This window comes from Monodon monoceros, unplaced genomic scaffold, assembly GCF_005190385.1.
Source record: "Monodon monoceros isolate NGI ecotype Baffin Bay Population unplaced genomic scaffold, NGI_Narwhal_1 Super_Scaffold_22, whole genome shotgun sequence".
NCBI classification, from domain to species: domain Eukaryota; kingdom Metazoa; phylum Chordata; class Mammalia; order Artiodactyla; family Monodontidae; genus Monodon; species Monodon monoceros.
The window spans coordinates 113666978-113690712 of NW_021703779.1; the positions used below are offsets into that span (position 1 = coordinate 113666978).

At 41.6% G+C, this 23735-nt stretch overlaps 1 protein-coding gene across 1 annotated transcript in view; it reads left to right on the forward strand.

Moving 5' to 3' along the window:
• ADGRG4 (adhesion G protein-coupled receptor G4) overlaps positions 1-23735 on the forward strand; it is an 83141-nt gene that overhangs the window by 20981 nt on the left and 38425 nt on the right. Inside the window, 15 exon segments of the mRNA XM_029240238.1 lie at positions 7562-8020; positions 8023-8182; positions 8404-8597; positions 8600-11776; positions 11779-12063; positions 12066-12592; positions 12637-12934; positions 13279-13375; positions 14368-14380; positions 15086-15150; positions 16609-16643; positions 17826-17883; positions 19403-19566; positions 20758-20890; positions 22645-22763. Of these exon segments, the coding sequence (XP_029096071.1) occupies positions 7562-8020; positions 8023-8182; positions 8404-8597; positions 8600-11776; positions 11779-12063; positions 12066-12592; positions 12637-12934; positions 13279-13375; positions 14368-14380; positions 15086-15150; positions 16609-16643; positions 17826-17883; positions 19403-19566; positions 20758-20890; positions 22645-22763 (5784 nt within the window).

Genomic DNA, 23735 nt, shown 5'->3' on the forward strand with positions numbered 1-23735 from the left:
CTGGTAAGTGTGTAGTGGTTTTCATTGTGTTTTTTTTTTTTTTTTTTTTTTGGGCTGCGCGCGGGCCTCTCACTGTTGTGGCCTCTCCCGTTGCGGAGCACAGGCTCCGGACACGCAGGCTCAGCGGCCATGGCTCACGGGCCCAGCCGCTCCGCGGCATGTGGGATCTTCCCAGACTGGGGCAGGAACCCGTGTCCCCTGCATCGGCAGGCGGACCCTCAACCACTGCGCCACCAGGGAAGCCCTTCATTGTGGTTTTAATTTGCATTTCCCTGATGCCTAATGATGTTGAATATCTTTTCCTGTGATTATTTGCCATCTGTATAACCTCTTCAGTGAACTATTCATGTCTTTTACCGATTTTTCTCTCTTTTTTATTGAAGTATAGTTAATTTACTATGATGTGTTAGTTTCAAGTGTTCAGCAAAGTGATTCAGTTATACATGTATATATTCTTTTTCAGATTCTTTTCCATTATAGGTTATTACAAGATATTGAGTATAGTTCACTGTGCTCTACAGTAGGTCTTTGTCGTTTACCTGTTTTATATATAGTAGTGTGTGTATGTTAATCCCAAACTCCTAATTCATTGCACATTTTTTCAGTGGATTTTTTATTTTTAATGTGGAGTCTTGAGAGTTCTTTATATATTCTAGTCCTTTGTTGGATATATGCTTTGCAAATATTTTCTCCTAATCTGTAGATTACTCTTTTATCCTTTTCACATGGGCTTTCACCAAGCAAAAGCTTTTAGTTTTGGTGAAGTACAATTTATTGATTTTTCTTTTTGTGGATCATGCTTTTGGTGTCAAGTCTAAGAACTCTTTGCTTGGTGTTAATTTGTATCCTCCAACCTTACTGAACTCACTTTTAAGTCCCAGGAGGTTTTTTGTGTTTTAGGTTTTTTTAGGTTCCTTGAGATTTTCTACATGGACAATCACATAATCTGCAATGCCTTTTTTTTAAACATCTTTATTGGAGTATAATTGCTTTACAATGGTGTGTTAGTTTCTGCTTTATAACAAAGTGAATCAGTTATACATATACATATGTTCCCATATCTCTTCCCTCTTGCATCTCCCTCCCTCCCACCCTCCCACCCTCCCTATCCCACCCCTCTAGGTGGTCACAAAGCACCGAGCTGATCTGCCTGTGCTATGCGGCTGCTTCCCACGAGCTATCTATTTTACGTTTGGTAGTGTATATATGTCCATGCCACTCTCTCACTTTGTCACAGCTTACCCTTCCCCCTCCCCATGTCCTCAAGTTCATTCTCTAGCAGGTCTGTGTCTTTATTCCCGTCTTACCCCTAGGTTCTTCATGACCTTTTTTTTTCCTTAGATTCCATATATATGTGTTAGCATACGGTATTTGTCTTTCTCTTTCTGACTTACTTCACTCTGTATGACAGTCTCTAGGTCCATCCACCTCACTACAAATAACTCAATTTCGTTTCTTTTTATGGCTGAGTAATATTCCATTGTATATATGTGCCACATCTTCTTTATCCATTCATCTGTTGATGGACACTTAGGTTGCTTCCATGGATCTTTAATCCCTATGGATCCTGGTTAAAAAGCTACTGACATTTGATTGGATTACCTCTATTTGGGATATGAGTGATTATTTAAGGAATATTGTTTCAGGGCATGGCTGTAATTGGGATCCACATTGGGCTTCAATGCCTAGGCTTGCAAGGGTGCCTTCATGTTTTGCTTTAGCACTGCGATTCTCTCTTCTAAAATTTGTGTCTGACTATTTTAGGTGATAGCTTTCTCTTGAGCAGTTCAGCATTTGCAGAACTTGGCTTTTATTATCTAAATTTGCTAATTCTTGATTCTTTTAGGTAGAGTCTCTTCTCTCTCCAGGGTTTGTGATGATTCTGTGTAAATTGAGGGCATGCACTTATGGGTACTGGATAATTGAAGCACTAGCACACACTGTCTTATTTCTTCTCTACATATTTCACCGGTGGAAATCTCATCTCAACACTGAACCTCTCTGGGCCTAATCTCTAAATGAGGGGATTGAATACAATCTCCAACACAGTGCTAAAATTCTGTGATTTAATTAAGGAAGATTTGAGTTTTTATTAATAAAGGCTTTAGAGGAAAAACCTTGAGACAGTAATGTCTCTGGAAAAAAACCACTCTCATCTGAAAGATTCAATGGGAGGTTTGCTGAATTATACAAGTCCAGGTTTTAAGTTAAAATGAAAGTTGCATTCATTCCTAGGAGATATCTGGTACTTAAAATGCCACCTGTTTGGCAATTTTGTTCAACTCATTTGTTTTTCTTTTTCTCAGTCTTATGCTTCTTTTTGAGATGCTTACAGGAAGTGTCAATAACAATTAACATCTATAGCTCAGCCCTCTCCAGATAAAAATATCACGCCTAACTCCCATCCTCCGTGTTCTAATAAGAGTTTACTTGTTATGGATTTCTCTAACGGTGCTATTTGAATGCTGGATCAAAGAAGATTACTTAAGCTTTTGTGTTATGTAGTGTTTTATTGTCTTCCTAGAAAGTTAACGCAGCTCAATCATTAATCATTTGTAAAGGAATGGGAATTGTGAAATCTTCTCTCAACAATTAGTGCATTCATAGGGAGTGATTCAGGCCCTGGGATGCCACACTCCTCAAATGTGATATAAGTGACACTGTAACAGGTTTGCTAAGCCAGTTGGCTGTGGTAAAGCCATCTGCAAAAATGGGAGCCAAGATCCTGACAATTCTCTTTTTACTTGCAGTTATGGAAAAATTTGAATGCAGAAGCTTGAAATAAATACTGTGCTGCTGAAATGTACCGGTTTCTTGATACTGCCTAATAGGATGTGAATCTCTGATAATTGAAACGATGCTGTAAAATTAAGTAAAAAAGTACTTCTTATATCACTTTGAGTTTTCTTTTTATAAATGTGTGAACTTTTGTCTACTCATCTATACAGTTAGTTGCAGGTTTCTGATTGTCACTCATTCTACTTGCTAATGACCACGAAATCCCAAAGAATATCCCCCACACATCTCAGAATTTCTATATATGCAAATTAAAAGTAATTTTAATGCTCGAGACAGTGAAATAAGTTAGTAGATTGTCTACCACCAAAATTATTCCTACATCATAGGTATTATGCTTCCCAGGTAGATAAATTCAAAATGCTAATTTCCCAATGGTAAATATGCATGATTTCATTTTGGGTGATTTGAACTGGTAAAAAATTATGAGTCAGTGTTGAATTTTACTATGCACCATTTTCACTTGGATGTTCCACCATCATTCCAAATTCCACTTATCTGAGCCTGAAGCGGGTGTTTTTCTTCCGAGTGAGGCTGCCCTCCCAATTTTCCTATTTCTATGAATATCACCACTGTTCTCCAAGTAGCCCAAAAGCAAAAGTCAAGTTCTCTGACATTTCTCTGTCTTCATCTCTTAAACCTCTTCACTAACATAAACTGTCATGTCAATTCTTCCTTTCCAATAGCTGTAGGATTAGGGTTCCCCACACTACTCTCATCTCATTCCAAGCCTTCATCATTTCCACTTGTTCAGTTAGCCTGCAAATATTTATTGGATATCTACCACATGCCAGGCCCTGTACTAGGCACTGGGGATGTAATGGTGAGTGAGCAAAGAAAGATGAAGGCCCTACCCATAAAGTGTAGTGAGGAAGACAGGTATTAATAAGCACACACACATGAAAAACTGCATCTGTGACAAGTACTATGAAGAAGAGGTATGAGGGTTGTCATAAGAGGTATGTCATAAGAGCCTAGAATAGATTGGTTTGACCTAGTTATGGAGGCAAAGGAAGGCAGTCTTCTCTGAAAAAGTGATGCATGAGCGAGATCTGGAGGAAGAATAGAAGTTAATCAGATGAAGAAGGGTGGGAAGATCATTCTAAGTAGAGGCAACAGGACATGCAGTAGTCTTGTGGTGGGAAAATAATGCCAAGTATTGCAGGACTAAAATGAGGCTGCCGGGCTGAAGCCCAGAAAACAAGGGAGAAACTTAGTACAAACTGAGGCTGGAGAGGCAGGTAGAGCCCAAACCATGCATAGTTTTTTTAGGCTCTATTAAGAAAATTTTTTTAATCCTATGAGTAATACAAGGCCACTAACGGGAGCTGAGCATGTGAAGGTGTGTGTGTATGTGTGAGAGACACGTGATCAAACCTGCATGTCAGAAAGATCATTCTGATTGCATTATGGAACAGATTGGAGGGGCCCCAAGAGTAGAGGCAGAATCTAGTTGGGAAGCTACTGTAGTAGTCCAGGTGAGAGATTGATGGTGGCTTGGTCAGAGTGGTAAGTGATAAAGGTGAGGATAAACAGGTGGAGTAAAGAGCTATTTAGCAGGTAAGATCCATAGGACAAGATTATGGATTGGCTATAGCAGGTGAGAGGAAATGAAGGAGACAGAGGGAGAGGGTTTTGGCTTACACAATTAAATGTATGATTCACTGTGGGAATACTGAAAGAGAACCCAGTTTGGAGAGAGTTCAAGTTGGGGCATATTGAGTTGAGGTGTTAATGAGATATCCAAGAGATGATGTCAAGTAAGCAATTAGTTATGTAAATGTGGAGCTCAGAATAGAGATCTGATCTAGAGATATAACTTTGAGATTCATCTGTGTATATGTGTAAGCTGGAATCCTAGATGTGAAGAAACTATAGAGGGACTTCCCTGGTGGCGCAGTGGGTAAGACTCTGTGCTCCCAATGCAGGGGGCCCAGGTTCGATCCCTGGTTGGGGAACTAGATCCCACATGCACGCTGCAACTAAGAGTTCGCATGCCACAACTAAGGAGCCCGCATGTGTCAACTAAGACCTGGTGCAGCCAAAATAATTAATTAATTAAAAAAAAAGAAATTATAGAGTGAGAAGAAAAGAGGTGCTGGGACCAAGCCTTGGGGAACCCTGATATTTAATGGCCAGGTGAAATAGGATGTGTCTGCAAAGGTGATAGCCAGAAGGAGTGGTCAGAGAAGTAGGAGAAAAACCAAGAGTGTGTTATGTCATAGAAGTCAACTCAAAGAATATCTTAAGAAGGAGGGAGTGGTCAACATTATCAAAAGCTGTTGAAAGGTCAAGTGAGATGAGGACTGAAAAAGTATCCATTGTATTTGTCTACGTGGAGGCCATTGGTGGCCTTAGTGAGTGCTGTTCAGTTGAATGATGATGGCAGAAGCCAGATTACTGTGGGCTAAAGAATGGGTCAGGGGAGCATGAAGACAGCCAGGAGAGATCAATTTTCTTTAAAGAAGTTTGGGTGTGATGGGGAGCAGAGTGACAGGGCAGTACCTGCAGAAGGATGTGGGTTTTTTAAAATCTTATTTATTTATTTTTGGCTGCTTTGGTTCTTTGTTGCTGTGCGTGGCTTCCTCTATTTGCGGCGAGCAGGGGCTACTCTTCGTTGCGGTGTGCAGGCTTCTCACTGTGGTGGCTTCTCTTGTTGCAGAGCACGGGCTCTAGGCACGTGGGCTTCAGTAGTTGTGGCACATGAGCTCAGTAGTTGTGGCACACGGGCTTAGTTGCTCCACGGCATGTGGGAATCTTCCCGGGCCAGGGCTCGAACCCGTGTGCCCTGCATTGGCAGGCGGATTCTTAACCACTGCGCCACCAGGGAAGCCCGGGGTTTTTTATGTTTTATTGCAACAGACTGGAACATGTTTTAAATCAGGAGGGGAAGGCTCCTTAGGGAAAGGAGGGATGACTGTTGGTGTCAGCTTTCTGAGACGGTAGCACAGCTAAGTTTCTACCTGATGACTTCCTTTGTTTTTTCCTATGAAATAAGAGGAAAAGGTTACTTGATAAACATGTGAGGGTAAAGTTTGAGATGGGGAAGGTTTTCAGTAGTTATTGCAGAGAGTAGGAGCATAAATTGACCAGAGAAAAGTGGTAGGCTGGATGGGCAGTGTGAAAAGCTTATTTGAAGTTGGTGATCATGAATTTATAGACATACTAATTTATCCTCCTGTGTGACTGTGCCCATCATTACATTAGAATGCAGGAAGAAAATATTGTGAAACTTCTGTTTATATTTATTTTTATCATATTCTTTTTTTTTTTTTGCGGTACGCGGGCCTCTCACTGTTGTGGCCTCTCCCATTGTGGAGCACAGGCTCCGGACGCGCAGGCTCAGCGGCCATGTCTCACGGGCTCAGCCGCTCCGTGGCATGTGGGGTCTTCCCGGACCGGGGCACGAACCCGTGTCCCCTGCATCGGCAGGTGGACTCTCAACCACTGCGCCACCAGGGAAGCCCTATCATATTCTTTTGGCATATTTTGAGTATGTTTTTAATGTACATAATGTAAATTTATTATACATATGTATACATTATTGGTAAATATATATACATAAATGGCATATGTTAAAGAAATTTTAATCTTGGGGTCCCAGATCAAAACATTTTCAGTTTATAGTACTGAGATGAATAATAGGCATTTGACAACAGTTAATCATTTTTTGAGCACTTCCTATATGCCAGGTGCTATGTTAAGTATTTTACATGCATTAACTCAATTCTCAAAACAATTTTTTAAGGTCGGTGTTATTATCTCACATTACAGAGGAGGAAATTGAAACACAGAGAGGTTAACTAACTAGTCCACGATTACATAATGAATAAATGAGGGAGCCAGGATTTAAAAATACATCTATTTGAATCCAAAGCTGGTCCTCCTTTTTTTGGAAGACTTTAACCACACAATCCCATTTCTGTCATAGATATAGGACCGTTCAAGTCATCTATTTCTTCTTAAGCGAGTTTGACCACTTGTCTTTCAAGAAATTGGTTCATTTCCCAAAGTTAATCCTCTTACTCAGTGTGCTACTCTAGTATGCACCCCTCTTTTAGGAGTGCCTATATTTTTTTATGGAGACACGATGGAATGGATATCCTTCTACCTGTTACTTAACCGGGGCATTATGAGAACCATATATAGATTTTGGAAAGTAGAAAATCATCTTAAGAAAAACCAAGTAAAAAAAAAGAAAGAAGGAAGGAAGGAAAGAAAGAAAAAGAAAGAAAGAAAGAAAGAAAGAAAGAAAGAAAAAGAAAGAAAAGTCAAGTACAGTTGGCCCTTCAACAATGTGGAGATTAGGAATGTCAACCCTCCAGAGCAGGGAAAATCACGTTACAATTTTTTTGTTTTGGCTGCGCCCCGTGGCATGTGGGATCTTAATTCAAACCCTGCACCCCCTGCAGTGGAAGCGCAGAGACTTAACAAGTGGACCACCAGTGAAGTCCCCCCATTACAACTTATAGTTGGCCCTCTGTGTCTGTGGTTTCTCCGTACCCGCTCTTCCACATCTGAGGATTCAGCCAACCGTGGATTGTGTAGTACTGTAGTATTTACTATTGAAAAAAAATTTGCGTATAAGTGGACCCACACAGTTCAAATGCTATAATTCAAGGGTCAGCTGTAATCACATGATTTGATTTATATCTGATACTTATCTCCTCTTAAAAATGTGAAAAACCATTCTAGAGCTGTTTCTTAAATTGTCTCTGACTTCTAAAGTTGAATCCAAAGTGACACATGCTTTGTAATTTTTCAGTTGTTTCTGAAAATAGAGCAATTCAGGAAACAACTACAACTCTTTCACAGCAAATAGATTTGACAACACCACTCCAAGTTACTGGACTAAAACCACAAAAGACGGTATATTCTTCTACCGTGGAGTCTAAAAGCATGCCTGTATTTGCAACAGATTATACAACCAGATCGTATTCCAATACAACATCTCCACCTCTGGAAACAATGACTGCACCAATTTTTAAAAAGACATCCATAGCTGAGACAGCTACATTCGCAGCAGACATTTTGTCTACTTCAGCAGCCATTGCTCTGTCTACCAAGAGTACCTCCATAGGCCGAACTGCCAATTCCATGAAAATAAGTAAATCCCCATCTTCAGAGAGCACAAGGAGAACAAAAATGGCTGAATCCATTGCTACTGAGACCTTTCATCCAACAGTAGCTACTAATTTTCTGTACACATGTGGATTTACCAAGAGTTAATTACATTCAAAACTTCAGTGACTGGATCTCAGTCGGCTGTTAGGAGGACAACATATTTATTCTCATCTATTGAGTTGACATCCATGTCTACAACATCTTGACCCAAACACAAATCCACAGGTATGGGGGCACTCCCTATCTCCACAGCTAGCCAGGAGTTTCTTTTCTTTTTTTTTTTTTTTTGTGGTACGCAGGCCTCTCATTGTTGTGGCCTCTCCCATTGCGGAGCACAGGCTCCAGACGCGCAGGCTCAGCGGCCATGGCTCACGGGCCCAGCCACTCTGCGGCATGCAGGATCTTCCCAGACCAGGGCATGAACCCGTGTCCCCTGCATTGGCAGGTGGACTCTCAACCACTGCGCCACCAGGGAAGCCCTAGCCAGGAGTTTCTTGCATCTACAGCTGCTGGAAGTGTACCTCAGTCCACGGTGGACCAGACTTCAGCTACAACTACTCACGTTGGGACTGGATCAGCACTGCCACCTGAGTCTGTGCTCCTCTCCACAGCTGTTCCAGTGGATTCTGTATTTCCTAGAAATCAGACGGCATCCACATTGGCAACAACTGATATGAAATACCCTTTACAGTTTATTCAACTAGGTCTATTGAAATGACACCTGCGCTAAGAACAGTTGAAACAGAGCCGGCATTTACAGATTTCCAGGATGTCTCTTCACCCAGAGTGGAGGGCACAATATCTACCTCTGTGCCAAAAGAGGCCTCTTCCGTGGCCCTTTCTTTTAGGACATCCTCTCCATTCACCAGAGCTCAGAGTGTACAGACAGTTATTGATGCTGAGACTCCACATGCAGCCTTGACTACCGGGATCACACTTGCACCTACAGTGGCTGGAACTATGCTTTACCCCACAATCACTGGGCCAGCATATACCCAGAATACACCCCCCGGTGGTGAAAACATGCTTCTTCTGATTTCCACTAGATCAGCTTCCACATCCAAGGTGTCTGAGTCTGGTCCCACATCAGTAACTGATGAAGGTAACCATCTGTCCTCCACCAATGAGATCATTTGGACTTCCAGGCCAGAACAGACCCTGTTGACATCAGCATTCCATGGGAGTACTTCTAATACAGAGCATTCATCCACAACTGCTAATATTATCATCCAACCAGAAGCATCCACAGAGAGGGAGGCCACGACCACCGCTGATGTTACTACCGACAGATATACAGCAGTTCTATCCAAATTGACATCTCCGTGGTTTGCTAATTTCTCCACAGTTTCTGGAGCCACATCTGTAACCAAACTGCCTGAGTGTAAACTTACCAGCTTACTACTAAAACCCACCTCTATGTCCACAGTAGCTGGAAATGAACTTCTTTCAACACCAAGGGAGACAGTTGTTCCACCAGTAGATAGAATATCTACCCTTGCTTATGTTGAACCAAATTTCTACTGTTCTGAGAACACGCAAACAGAGACAAATGGTACAATTGCATCTGGAGAGACAATAGCCCCTGTTGCAGAGTCTGCAACAGCACAAAGATTCAGAACTGCTGTGACAAGGAAAGAAACCACTTCCCCTTTTCTTAAGGGAAAATCGACTGTAGCAGCGACAACCGAGGTTTCTCCATTTGCAACGATACTGGAAGCAACAGATGAATCTGTTTCCCCACTTCCTGATATGGAGAAACTGACTACCCAATTGGATAATACAACTGCAACTACTGAAGCGAGAGAAAGTTGGCTTTCTACAAAATCGGTGAAAACCACACCTAAGAATTCACCTAATGGAACTACAGAAATCTTTAATTCCACCCACATCTACACAGCACATCGGACTTCAGAGACTCTACCTGAGGGGAATCCAGCTCCATCTCCCACTTCTGGGAGCACAGGGACATTTTCTGAACCCCTGGGTGCTTCCACCACAAGGATACTGAGGACGAGTTTTGCCACTATCCCTACAGACAGGACAGCTATGTCCTTGACCTCTGGTGCCTTGTTTCCACAGCCTATAACCACGCGTTCCTCAGCAACCCCTGTGCCTATTACCCTTGTGCTCTCACTGCCGGCTAACGTCTCTGCTGTCACCTCTATGGTGCTGTCTGAGGAGACTAAGTTTACCACGCCTGGGCCTCCTACATTGGCCAGGGCTTCCTCCACATCCCTGCCCTCAGATATCTCAACTCTGTCATCAGCTTCAGCGACCACAGCATCGAGGCCGCCATTGGATCAGAGCACTTCCACAACCAGCGGTTCCGTGCCTTCTCACAGAGACTCCATCCACACCACTTCAGAGGCCACAGGGATCTCTGTCAGGAGGACACCCACGGCGGTTCCCTCTCTGGCAGAAACTCTAGTCCCCTCGCTGAGGCCTCCCACTCCTGTGGCAACTAAGGCTGAGGCCACCATTCTGTCCCCGTCAGCTGACACAGTAACCCCTTCCACACCCACTCTTGGCTGCTCTAAAGCTCTCCCTGACAACACTCCTGTTGTGTCCTCCACTCATGTAACCTCAACTATGTCTACACCATTAGCAGCCCAACCCATAGCTCAAGTGGAGGAGACTTCTACCCCTGCTCTCAGCTTTCCATACACTTTCAGTGGTAGTGGACATGTTGTTAGCTTGGCTACCGGCACCACAGACACTTCCATTGTCGATGACACTATGCCCTCACACATCTCTGCCAACAAGCTTATTACTTCGCTCTATGGTCACATTTCTCAATCTTCCACACATCTTGTAAACACACTGGTCCCCACCTTATTAGTGACTGACATTTCTACCTTATCTTCTGACAAGGAGCAGATGACCACCTCCCTGGGAAAGACCCCTAGAACTCTGAAGGTGACAGAAATGTCCTCATCAAAGAATCCTCTTATTTCAGACTCCCACAGTACTTCATCCTCGGAAATGACAAACACAGGATTTGCTGAGGGCATGAAAATTTCCAGTCACCAAACACATTCACTTTCAGAGACTCCGTTTGTGACTCCACCTAATGAGAGTCCAACTTCATCTCCCACTTCTGGGAGCGCGCACACTCCACCTACCTCAACAGCAGATGTCCACATTTCAGAAACGCCTCCCAGTCTTGGGAAGACAGCTCTCCCTTCACAAGCTCTGACAATGACCACGCTTTTGTCTCCTGAAAAAGAGAGCATGAGTGCCCTCTCAGTATATACTCCCAGGACTGAGAAAAAGGTAGTAAGCACTACCTCTGTGACTCACCCGTTCTCACACCGCCAGGATACTTCATCTGCAGATACCATAACTTCTGGGACAACCAGGATATCAAATCCTGTAAACAATAACACAGCTCCTTCACACTTGCTTTCATCTAGGACTCAACCTGAGGTGTCTTCAGTTGCCTCTCCTATTTCTGAAATCACACAGACCTCCCCTGAGACTCCGTCTCTTTCCACAGCTCGACTATCTAATGCCAATTTTACAACTATGTCTCCTGACAGGATCGTTACAGCCCTTTCTGCTCCAAATGTACCTACAGCACTTCTTGGGAAAACCGCTATGGCAACGTCCATTCCCATCTACCAGAGGTCCCAACGGCCAGTTAGTGTCACTGCCTTCACCTCCAAAAGCGTTTCTGACACTCCCACGGTACTAATGACTGAATCTTCTAAAACAGCGCTCGCAGATTGTTTGAAAAGTCTTTCTGTAGCCACTTCTGGGCCTGTGGCTGAGATGTCCTCAATGTCAGCTAATGACTCTGCGCTTCCACCTTCTGCTGTTTCTTCTGATGCTTCCACAACAGGTGGATCATTCTATACTTATTGTCTTCAATTACCCCCAGGCCTTCTATGACCGTGCAAACATCGACATTGGATGTCACACCTGTGACATATGCTGGGTCTACTTCAAAAAGCACCGTGGCTTCCTGTGCTTTCACTACTTCAGAAATAACCGAGGTGTCCTCCAGGATCACACCTACATCCTTATCCTCCCCAACAGAGCCAACTTCTCCTTCTGTGAAAACTATTCCGACCACTATAATGGCTGGGATAGTGACTACATTTGTAAGCACGCCTGCCTCTCCTCTACTCAGTTCTAAGAACATGAAGGTATTTCGTCCACTCCAAAGAGCACATTTTCACCATTTCTATCAACAACACGACAACCATCACAACGATATGAGGCCACCACTCTGGGCATATTCTCTGGGATTACTAATAGCTCTCTGTCTACTGTAAGCAGTGGTAAAGTAACGGTTCTCACAAATACTTATTCCAGAATTGCCACCCCTGAAAGTGTGCTTTCATCTACTCCCTCAGAAAATCCCCATACTTCCTTGAATATTCAGGTTTCCCCCTCTTTGACTGGCTTTAAGAGCACCCCTGGACCCACAAAAAGTGTAAAATCCACCACTTACCATTCTTCAAGTACAGAAGAGATGACTTCCTTGTCAGAAAATACTTCAACAGCCGGGACAAAAGGTGCCACGTCTGTGAATGCACCTGTTTCATACCCTCCCTGGATTCCATCCAGTACAGCTCCACCCTCTTTGACATCATTTCTGTTTTCACCTCAAAGTACTGAAGCCGAGTTCTCTACTCCAAAGACTTCTTTTCCTCCTACATCCCAAATGGTTAATAATGGTTGAATGGTTGAATTGACCGCACCCGGTCTATTGGTGCCATGCTTCTACCTAGCCCTACAACAACATCTACATGGAGCAGAATCCCAGCTGCATCAGCATCCCCGACATTAGTTCCTCCTAAGCCCACACAGGACTCCGTTTTAAATATAGCCACCACTACATCCACTGCTACTGGAGCCCCATCTCCACTCATACCCACTGGAGTAACACATCCTTCTACAGCAACTGTGTCTTCACTACCGTCTTCCTCTTTTGAGACAACCTGGCCTGACTCCACACCTTCCTTTTTATCTATGGAAACTTTGACTTCACAGATTGCTGTTAAGTCCAAAGTTATGTTCCGCAATATATCACAGAATGCGTGCGCAATGGGATGTGTGTTCTCCAAGGGAGCCAGTTCTCTGAAGGCAGAAAGGTAAAAAGAAGGGTACAGGTATTTCTTATTTATTTATTTTTTTTTTGCGGTACGTGGGCCTCTCACTGTTGTGGCCTCTCCCGTTGCGGAGCACAGGCTCCGGACGCGCAGGCTCAGCGGCCATGGCTCACGGGCTCAGCCGCTCCGCAGCATGTGGGATCTTCCCGGACCGGGGCACGAACCCGTGTCCCCTGCATCGGCAGGCGGACTCTCAACCACTGCGCCGCCAGGGAAGCCCTAATCTCCTTATTTTTAATTGCAGTTTCCTTCTACAATATTGAAATGAGCTTCTCTGTCTTTGATGAAGAGCTAAGGATCCCTATTACCAGGGTTGTAAAAGAATTTGCAAAAAATTGGTAAATAATCTTTTGAATATTTATGCTACCTAAAAAATACGTGAAAAAATATGACTGAGTAGATTAAAACTAGGCTACACTTTTTTTCTACCCATAATACATTTCACAGCAAATTGGTTTTGATTATTTTTGCTGCAAATTTATCCACTCTGTAATCAACACCATGAGGATGTATGAGGTCTCTCTTTCATAGTGCAAATGCTAAAAGCTTTTATGGGATGTTATTATTTTAATTGGTTTAGAACTGTACATTTCCCTCCACTGACATGAATTCTGGGTCTTTGCCAAATTTCCCTATTTGGGGAACCTAGGAGAGCCGTGATAACATAGCGTATGCCATTATACTTAAAATATTTTTGTTTTCTGCATTTTCATTTCTTCTCTCTTTTACATAAGAGACGTTTCAGTTATCCTTACATTTTTCTGATAATAAGAGTAATACGTAAAAAATTCAGAGACTAAAATCTGAAACCCAGAAAGTAAATATCCTCCCTAATATCGCTTCTTGTATTAACTCCTCTTACCAGTTTAAAGTATATTCTTTCAGATTTTTTCTATACATATAATAACAGTGATACATGTGTGTTCTTTTACAAAAGTAATTAGAATCAGTAATTACGCTATTCTGCAACTTGCTTTCTTTTCACTTAACCCTGTATCTTTGAGCACATTCATGCTGGTAAATATAGATCTACCTCATATACTTCAACAGGATTTCACTGGATGGTTGTATTGTAGTATTTCTTTTTAATCCAGGCATCTTTTTGTGGACATTTAGGTTGTTTCTATTTTTTTCTCTATTTGGAAACAATGCTGACAATGATGCCCTTGCAATAAATTTGGGGGGCACTTGAGTATTTCTGTAGGATAAATTCCTAGAACTGGAATAGCTGGATCAAAGGACATGAATGTTTCACATTTTAATAGCTATCACTAAGTGACCTCCCACCAACAGTAAACGATGATGTCTGTTTTCCCTCTCTCCCCATCAGCATTTATTTTCAAGTATATACGACATGATTATAAGTGCTTGAAAATGGGGGGGTATATTCATCCACCAGGGCTGCCATAACAAAATATGATGCACTAGGTGGTTTAAATGACAGACTTTTCTTTCGTTTTCTTTTTAATTGAGGTATAGTTGACATACGACACTGGGTCAGCTTCGGGTGTATAGCAAAGTGGTTCAGTTATGTGTATGTTATTTTACAGACATTTATTTTCTTACAGTTCTGGAGCTTGGAAGTCCAAAATCATGGTGCTGGCAGGGTTGGTTTCTGGTGAGGCATGTCTCCTTGGCTTGTAGATGGCCACCTTCTCACTGTATCCTCCCACATGGCATTTTCTGTGTGTGTGCACACAGAGAAAGAGAGATGTCTGGTGTCTCTTCCTCTTCTTATAAGGACACCAGTCCTATCAGATTAGGGCTCCACCCTTATGACCTCATTTAGCCTTAATTACCTCCTTAAAGGCCCTATTTCCAAATACAGTCACATGAAGGGGTTAGAGCTTCAACATGAATTCTGGGGGGACACAGTTCATCCCATAACAATAGGTGAAATATAAATTGAAAAGCTGAGTGGAGAGATGGAGATGTTGAACCAACTGAAATAATGAATGCAGCTTAATGATCACATCATCTCAGGTAACGTTGCTGGGTTAAGAAAGAGCAGCAGGAATCCTCAAACTGATATGTTTTATCTTTTACAGTTGACTTCTATATTTCAGGACAGTGAATCTGTTCTTGCTAATCTGGCTGTTCAAATTAAAAGCAGGTATGTGAGTGTCATCCACTGTGGGTCTGTTTCTATCCCGAGGGGATTTCCTTTGTTTTTGTCTGAGATTTAGAGACTGCTGCATTTTGAGTTTCATCTTCCCTTCTGAGTGTAAGTTCTCTTTGGAATGAGAAAGAAGTTTATATTATTACTGTAGGGTATAAAGCCAATGGGAGAACAAAACAGAAGAAAGTAAATAGGGGAAACAGTAGAATTGGACTCAGTTACCCCTAATACCACTTTTAGCTTTAATATGCTATGATTGTGTGACTTAAGGAAAAAAAAAATCATGTCTTAAAGGGATGAAAGGCTAGGGATGGCCATTGTATGAGGATTTATAAGGCCTTTTACTTTTGGATAATGCACTTTCAGGAATTAGAAATTCCAAGGGAACTTGAAATGTTTAAAGTGAGTAAGGAATGCTGGTTAGTTCAAGACCTGCCTGGGGCACAGATTTGGAGAGGTGGTTGCAGTGAAATTGGCAGGCACTGAGTAGTATCCAGAAGACCATGACAAAGGCAACTGGTCATCTGAGAACTATTTTCTCTGCTCCTGCCCTGCACGTATACTAGTCCCCTGTCAAAGGGACATCCAGAAGAATCCCTTTGAAAAATAAGCATGGTTCTGGTATACCATGGTAAGCTGATTTTTTAAAACATTGAATGTGACTGCCTGTCTTCAATACCCTGGGATTTTGGTTTCTTTTGCATGTTCAAACACAAATGGGTTCAAGAAGGTTCATAGAATGTAATGGAAGTAAATCCACGATAGGTTATTAAAAGGAAATTGGAAATGTCTGGAGTATACAACATTCTTTTAAAGAACTGTGTCTATGATTTTTCTTTATCACCAAGGTAATATGTGGTCATTGTAAAATCTTAGAGCTTTACAGAAATATATAGCATGGATAGCAAAAATCTTCAGAAACCTGCCTTTCCCCACCTACTCTGGTTAACAGCTTATTTTATATATTTCTCTAGATTTGTTGCCATGTGTTTACTAAGAGAATGGGCTCCCACTCTACATACTGTTTTACAACTTTCTTTTCTTGTTTTAGAATACCTCATGTACATCCTCTCAGGCCAATACATACAGATCTAGCTTATTCATTTTGATGACTGCGTAGAATTCTTTTGTACGGGTGTGCCTTGGTGTATTTATCCAATTACCTTAGTGATGGACATTTCAGTTACTTCACTTTAGTATATATATTTTATACACCCCGGCTGGTATAGATTTCTAGAAGTGGGATTGCTGAAACAAAGTCTTACCACCATTTTGGTGTGCAAATAATGACCCAGCTCTTTTAAAGTGTCTCCTTGGAGCCCTAGTATTGTGAGAATTCCAAGCTGGGTGATGTTACTGTTCTGCCTGAGTTGTCTTTCTCCTGAACTTGTTCCCTCATGTATTTGGTACTATATTTCATTTTTCTATAATTTTTTGATGATTTTGGTACAGAGACACTACTGAGGAAGAAATAACCATGGACCGAATGTTTGTAAGTAATTTTTCAAAACAAATCTACTTGCAACCCATCCTATACCTGATTAGATATAGCTAAATAGCTCTTCCATTCAAGTGTATATTATCAGGCAAAGTTCAGTTGTGATAACTGAGGGTCAAATTACATTACTTTCTTTGGGATCTGCACAAGAAGCCACTAAGAAAACCATCCTCTGCTTTTCTGAACTGTCTATGTGGTAGTTTTTTTAGGCACATTTTTGGGGCTACAGTAGTATGGAATGATTTGGGGATTGTAAATGATAAATGGAATTTCTTGGTTGTAGACATCTGGCAAAAAAGCCTGGTTTTTCCAAGAGTGACACAATTGTTTGCAAGACAGGCATTCACGTAATAAATCCAGAGTGTGACAAAACCATCTTCCATCATCTGTTCCAGTGCCTCAAAGCTTTACAATGTTAGATTCTGAAAGAATTAGTATGCGCCCAGGGTTTAAGGTGTTTACATCTGAGACAAATATTTTGACTATACAAAATACAGTCAAGCCTACAGTGCATTCCAAATTATCTGCCATCATTTAAAATACATTCTGTAAATACCTGAGTCAGAATTTAAAGATTGAACACAGTATAGATAACATCACATAAGTAAAATTCCTGTCAAATAATAGATGTAAAAACCTTTTGGTGATAATATGGTCCCCAGAGTCAGGCTGCCTGGGTTAGAATCTCTGCTTTTCCACTTCCTAACTGTGAGACCTTGGGCAACTTAATTAAACTCCCTATGCCTCAGTTTCCTCATCTGTAAAATGAGGATAATAATATTACCATTCCTCACAGGGCTGTTGGAAAGATGTAACGGGATAACTTACATACAGTGCTTAGCACAGGACATAGAGTACAGTGAAATCTTGCTAGTGTTAAAATTATCATCGCCATGTTTGGATCCAAATCCTGTGAGCCATCAGGTGTGGGATACTGGGCAGATCATTTAAGTTCTGTGAGACTAGAAAATGGGGTGACCATCCCTGCATTACCTACCCTACAGTGTTGGTGTCAGGACTAAATGCATTGATGTTTTTGCAGGTGATTTTTAGATGGCAATGGGTTACATAAATGTAAAGTATAATTACGATCGTGGTTGTTAACGATAAGCCCCTTAGTCAATTGTGACGTTTGTTTAAAGATTTCAGTGACTACGTACTTTTCTTTTGCGTTATTTGAAACAGAGAGAAGGGCAAGGAATGGCTACAATTTCCCGTGTACCATACAGGTAGGAGCTGAGTTTATTCATAGCTGGTACATTTAGTTCTGATTTTCCTTCCATTTAATTCTGTATGTGTAGCCTGTTGGTCAGAGTTGTCAGAAGGAGATCAAAGTACCTGGTGGTTATTTTACAGATGCTGTAAATGGGCTCTTGCCTTCACGAAATAAGTTGTTTTGGTTGGTCACGGCACAGCCTAACAGCCTGCCTGCTGCCTCTTTGTAGTGAAGAGAAAATGGGGTCCAAAGTGGTCATAATTTGGGGATAGGGCAATAAAGCATTTATTGTTATCAAAAAAGTCCAGGAAACACTGAGCAGGGAAATTGAAAAACAACATGGAAAGCAGCCTCGGTCCTGTTCAGACTCGTGGTCTGGCTCCTCCCGGAACACTGTCTATTGCTGGTCTGCTCGATGCAGCCCAAGAAGGACATATAGCCATAGGAGGCTCATGGAAAGGTCATTAAAATGTCCAGGGTGCTAAGGGTAGAGGGTCTGCTCTACTCTTGCAGCAAGAGGAGAGGGTTAAAAAAGAAGAGTCCTCTTCAGACTGAGAAGATGAAAGCTGAGAAGATAGTCTACCAGGGGAATGGGTAGGATGAACAGGGACTTTACCAAATATGGATCAGTCGCGGGGGGGGGGGGCATGGCTTCGATTGGACATAGAGAGAAATTTTAGGTAAACACAGGCGCATCTGACTTTCAAGAGCTGATAGGAAATATAGGAAATGTGTTCTTCCAAAAGATGTATCTACAAATGGAAATGGAGAAAAGGCATAGGTAAGTTTGTGAATCTGAAATGTGCTCAGTAATGGAGGAGTAGAGGAATTTAGAATGTTTGAGGACCTCGCTATAGAGATCGAGGTTAAGGACAGCCCTATTCTTTCATAACATATCTTTTAGTAGACAGAACATTCCAAAATGAAATATTAGGTCTTTGTGACCTTGGCTAAGGCTCAGTTCCTTCATCTGTAGAATGGGGATAATAATAGCACTACCTCATAAAGTTCTTGTGAAGATAACATGAATTAAAACATGTAGAACAAGAGCTCTACAAATGTTGGCTACTGTTATTATCATTATTATTCTATTATAGAAATAGGCCTTCTGCAGAACACAGCTTTACAGACTAATTGAGCATGTGCCTATTTGCCTTATTATCGCGGTAATGATGGGTAAATTAGAGACCAGAAGGGTAAAAGGTTTCCTCTGAAGTAATAAATCCTGAGTACTCCATCTTCCCTATTAATTATCACAAACTCCTAGAAATCGCACGGCTAGTCAATTTCAACATAATGCAAATGTTGCTGACTGTTCTTTTGAAAATGGGTTTTGAGTTGTTTGTTTTGGATACGAGAAAATTTATCAGATGACTTCAATATACTGTCTTCCATCATTTCTTAAGATTTGCCACTTAATAGCTGTAAAATACTTGATATTTATGGACTACTAATTAAGTCATCTGCAACGCAGGCCAAGCTGCACTCTGTGGCCATAACTCCAACATCTTTTTTTTTGCTCTTCTTTTTAGCTGTGCTTGTCAGGTCATCATAAAGGCCAACTCTTCTTTAGTGCCCACCAAACTGATTAGCAGCATCAAAAGTAAAATACATGGCAACCTCACTCATGGAAACTTCACACCAGATCAGTTGATGTTATTAGTAAAGTCTGAACACGTTGCAGTGAAAACACTAGGTAATTTCCATTGGGTATTTCCATATAAATTCACTCTTTGTTATAAAGCTCCAAATGCATACACAGTAAGAGATTCTGCCTTCAGAGGGGGAGAGAAACTGTCTTCAGTTTCCTTTCCACATCCTCAGTGCTCATCTTGCCCTGGCAACCTTTCTACCTGGAAGAGCTTATAAAAACGAGTGCCAGAGGGGTTACCAGAGACCATCGATCCGCTCTGGATATTAGCAGCGGCCAGTTCATCAATGGAGTGGGCGGACTGTTTCTCTTGCTTAAATACACCAGAGAGGGAGAGGAAGGCGTCTTACATCCTCACTCAGAGAGAAAACTGGGATGGTTGGGCAAAGCTGGCTGGCCCGCTTCTCCGGCCACCCTGATTTCTGGAATCAGGGTCATAAACCTCGTGGGTGGTCAGTAAAAACTGGGACCTTGGGAATTCCCTGGTGGTCCAGTGGTTAGGACTCCATGCTCTCACTGACGTGGGCCCAGGTTTGACCTCTGGTCGGGGAACTAAGATCCTGCAAACCGCGTGGCGTGGCCAAAACAACTACCTCCCCCCGCAAAAAAAAAAACCCTGGGACCTTACCACATAAACTTAGCTCAGGACATGTCTCCCTTAATGTGACAACACTTGACAGCAAAACCTTGCCGTCAGCATCAACAAGAGAACAGAGCACCCTGGTCTGTACTACCGATGACAAATACACTGAGTTTACTAAAACCAAATCCACCCCAGAGCCCATTAAGAAGGGAGGCGCCACCAGAAAAAGAAGCCAGCCTTTAGCCTCCTGTCACTGCACCTCAAACTATTAACAACTGCCACTCAAAAGGAAGGCAATCGACAGGTGGGGACTGATTTGATTTTTTACTCTACATCCCTTTGCGTGGCTTGATTTTTTTCAATGCCTATGTACCATTTTAATAGAGCCAAAGCAGAAAAACTGGCCCATCAAGTGGTAGTTTTAAGGCAAAGGACCAAATGTGAGATCGTACTGGGAGCCTTATTTAAAAAAAAAAAAAAAAAAGATTCCATTTAATGTTATTTTCAGCCTGGTTTAAATTGCCTGGTAGAAAACTTTCCCCTTTTAGTAGCTGATGTTTATGTGCAGGGTAATAATGTTGGGTGATAATGGATGTTCATGAAACTTTTAAGTGCCTTTTGCCCTTTCAAATGTGCATACATTTTCTCTGTAGAGCCCAGAAAGTGCAAAGCTGAAGAAACGGCCTCTAAATACAAAGGGACATATAAGTGGCTCTTAACCCACCCTACCGAGACAGCCCAAACTAGATGCATAAAAAATCAGGATGGAAACGCTACTAGAATCTGGTATGTACCAGCTGAGTTCTAATTGAGAGTTCAGATACATAAAGGTCTGCTTAAGTGGGAGCATGTTTCCATGTCATTTGAGCATGCTCCCTCCCTTTCTTTCTTTTACCTTGTGGACCTACTTAAGCATACACATGCCATATAATAACATTCCAGAAAAAATTTCAAAACAGAAGAGAAAAAAAAAAGCACCCATAATCCCACGACCTGAACACAGCTGTTTTTAAGTTGTCGTATTTTTCCATTTAGCCTTTCACCGTATGCCCTTTAAATTTTATGTAGTGGTATTCACCGTCCTTATAGCACTAATGTCATTCACCCTTTCACTCAATGGTTTATCAAACGTTTTCCATGCTTTACATTCATCTTCTTAATGACTTTTTCAAAAACCTGCCTCAGACGCTACCTCATTGATGGGCCATAATAATTTACTAAATCACTCTTCTATTGTTGACTTTAACATTTTCCTTTTTAAAATCATCAGCCCCTCTTTTCCTACTCTCTGCTACTGATTTATGCCATTAACTTAAGTGGGCAGGCCAGGGGGGCAGCAGGTTTTGACAAAAGTTTAAAAATTCTCTTTTGGAGGGTGACATCTTGGACTGGGTCCTACCTCTTCCTGCCTGCATCTAATCACTTAGCAAGTCATGCAGCTTTTGTGGTCATAATCAGAGCTCACATCTACCCTTTCTTCTCCTACCCCACTGCCACTCCCTGGGTGCCTACGATTAAAGTAGTCTCCTTGCCTTCTAACTGCCCACTACCCCCCCAGCTACACTCCACCAGCGTGATTTTCCTAAAGTATGGCTGTCATCGTTCCAATCTCCCACTCCAGTTCCATATTGCCTCAAGAATTAAGTCCAAACCCCTAAAGTACTCAAGACCTGCAGGCTCCTTTCCCTAACATGCACTCCAGGCAACAAGGGCCATTGCCACTCTGGACTTGCATCTCTTTCTCTGCTTGTGCTATTTGCTCTGCTTGGTTGCAGGAGTGGGGGACACTTTCTCCATCTCTGTCCTTTTAGCGTCCAGCTCAGCTCAAAAGTTGCAAATAAGTTCTCCTTGATTGATGGCTCAACAGATTCTGTTTTGTTTCTACACTTTTTCCATCTCATATCTTGCCTAATAAATGTAGTTACATTTACAGTCTCAAAGCACCAAGTTACAAGCTCCTCAAGGGACGAGACCTTGCCCTGTTTGTCTGTAGTACCTACTACCAGTCCTAGAACACAGAAGGTTCCCAATAAATGTGTTAGCTGATTTGAAATGAACTGGCTTGAATTGGATGGGGCATAGTGGAGGGTGGATGATGAAGGCCAATGAGTCACAGAGGGTGCTATACTAACTGCCTTGAGTAAATTAATATGCTGAAATAGAGAACACAATTCTAACAGGAATTCCCTCTTAAAATGAGGGTAAGGGGCAAAAGTGAGGGTAGGAGTCATGTCCAGAGGGGCAAAAATCTCTGCCTTGACTCTCGGTCCGATGGATGTGGCCCTGCTCCATCTCAGCCTCTCTTGCCTGTTTATACCTCCTGCATGGGGACCCTAGATTCACTTGCTCCTCAAGAGCAAAGTTTTCTTCACTGTACAAACACTGGGCTACCACCTTTGCTATCTCAGCCAGGAGGCTGGGAATGGGCAAAGGGGAGGCATGCCAAGGACACACCGTGTTCCTTCACCATTCGCTTTCAAAGTATTCTGGCCTCATCTTCCAACCATGAAGCTTTTTGTTATCTCTCCTCTCTTTTTCAGCTCAATCAGTATCAACACTGGCAAATCTCACTGGGAAAAACCAAAGTTTAAACAATGCAAATTGCTTCAAGCGCTTCCTAATAAGATTGTGGATCTTGCTAATATTACAATAAGTGACGGTAAGACTGTTCTGTACACGTTAGAGAAATAATGGAACTCAGTTAGTTTGTCTACTTGACCTGAGACCAGAGAGAGTACAGGCAAACCACCCGTAGGAAAACCTACCTGACAACAATCCAATTTCAGAAACGAGGTAGTTACATTGGTGGAGGTGGGACTGGAGCATGAGAAGTCAGAACTGTCAGTGTTTTTTGTTTTATAATGTTTTTTATTCTATAATTGTTGGCTAATTATTTTTGTTTTATTTTAATTTTTTAAAAGTTTTAATAGATAATACTTCATATAGTTCAATACTGAAAAAATAAAGAAGTGTATGCAGTGAAACCTCTCCCTCCCACTGCTAACCCCAGCCATTCAGTTAGTATCCAAGGAGATATCTATGCATCTATAAGGAAGTGCATGTGTGTGTGTGTGTGTGTGTGTGTGTGTGTGTATTCTTCTTCCCTTTTTGTATGCAAAGTGGAGCGTGCTATACATGCTGTTCTGCACCTTGCTTTTTCCTCTTAACATTATATTGCAGACATTATCATACTAGTATATGATAATATAATATACATTCTTTTTTTCACTGAGTTGTATTAACTGCATGAATATGCTACAATTGATTTCTTTAACCTGTTGCCTGCGGATGGTAATTTAACTTGATAATTACACTTTACTTTTAAAATACTGCTGTAATGGATATCATGCATGTGTCATTTTGTGCAAGTATGGTATTCTTGAAGCATAAATTCCTAAAAGTAGAATTGCTGGGTCAGTCATACTTTTCTTTAAGATAAATTATCTTTTATTTGCTATGCCAAAACTTTTTTGAATTGATAAAGCTAGACTTTACATTATCATTTCTTTTTTTTTTTTTTTTTTACTTCAAAATTTTATTCTTTAAGAGACTGTTGAGAACACATTTTTAATAGTTTTATTTTTATTAAAAGCATGATAAGCATTTTATTGATTTCAGTAAAAAAAAAAAA